This window comes from Cyprinodon variegatus, unplaced genomic scaffold (genome assembly GCF_000732505.1).
Source record: "Cyprinodon variegatus isolate N-32 unplaced genomic scaffold, C_variegatus-1.0 Scaffold11, whole genome shotgun sequence".
Lineage (NCBI taxonomy): Eukaryota > Metazoa > Chordata > Actinopteri > Cyprinodontiformes > Cyprinodontidae > Cyprinodon > Cyprinodon variegatus.
The window spans coordinates 1,103,686-1,104,768 of NW_015150464.1; the positions used below are offsets into that span (position 1 = coordinate 1,103,686).

Sequence of the window (1,083 nt, forward strand, 5' to 3'; positions counted from 1 at the left end):
AGTCACAGTCAGAGAAACAGGACTACACTGGAAAACGTTAAATCCTTTAAAGGTTCAGGAAATACATCCTGAACAAAAAAAGTCCATGTTAGTTTTAAGTATTTGGTAAAAACCTATTATTCAATTAAAACTTTTGTTAAGTGAAAAATATTTAAAATGTCTAATTCACTGGGATGTACCTTTACATGTTGGGGTAATAAAAAACAAAAGCACATTTTAAGAATGAATATAAAGATTTATTTTGGGTTTGCAATGTTGAAAAACAGGAAAGCTCCAAAAATAGGTTTAATTTAGAGCAAAATGGCATCAGTGTCTGATAGTACAGTCTTTTATATCTTTAGTCCCAAATGAAAATACAAATCTAAGTTCATATGCAGCTTAGTATACACAAAAAAAAAAAAACCCTAACGGAAGGGCACATGGAAAAATAAACATCACAAATGGCTCCAATCACGGCTCGTTGCCATTGACGCTCTTATGCTGCTCCATCCGGCTCCTTCGTAGCGTCTCGATGTGTTTGGCCCTCAGCCAGCTGTCTCTGGACAGAGACGTCTGTCCCAGGCTCAGCGAGAGCAGCCTGCAGAGAGAGAGAGAGAGAAAGGTCACATTCATCATCGCCTTAAACATCCAAATCCGACCATCAAGCGTTCAGACGGCTCACCTCGCCACAACCAGCAACCTGTGGAGGTCGTCTGCAGATATGCTCTGGGGGTCATCCTTCCTCATATCCACAAAGTCGTCTTCCACCGCCTGGGGAGTAAAACCAAAAAAAAAAACATGGCCGAGCGGTTCAACCCCAGACGAAGAGCTTAAACGCTACCACGACTTCTTACCTTCGTCACTTCCTCTGAGATGCTGTAGTCGAGCAGCCGCGCCGCGCCCAGGAAGACTCTGAACTTGTTGAGCTGCGATGAGGCCTGCGGGTGCAGATGGATGCTGCTGAGGTACTCCTCCATGCGGGGCGGGGCCACTTGAGGCTGCAGGTGTATGTGGCAGTCGGACTGTGGAGACCAAGGGTGAGAAGCGTGTTTAAGAGGTGAAATCCAGGTTTTATCTTCCAACTTCTTATGCTGGTTTTACACC

General features: G+C 44.5%; 1 protein-coding gene across 1 annotated transcript in view; it reads right to left on the minus strand.

The window, feature by feature from the left end:
* Nucleotides 1-227: 227 nt before the first annotated feature.
* The window catches only part of mcmbp (minichromosome maintenance complex binding protein), an 18,670-nt gene continuing 17,814 nt past the window's right edge, over nucleotides 228-1,083 (minus strand). The window contains exons 14-16 of the mRNA XM_015380324.1: nucleotides 834-1,001; nucleotides 662-750; nucleotides 228-577 (exon numbers count right to left, since the gene is read on the minus strand). Coding sequence (XP_015235810.1) covers nucleotides 451-577; nucleotides 662-750; nucleotides 834-1,001 — 384 coding nt within the window. The 3' untranslated portion in view covers nucleotides 228-450. The remainder of the gene's footprint in view (nucleotides 578-661; nucleotides 751-833; nucleotides 1,002-1,083) is intronic.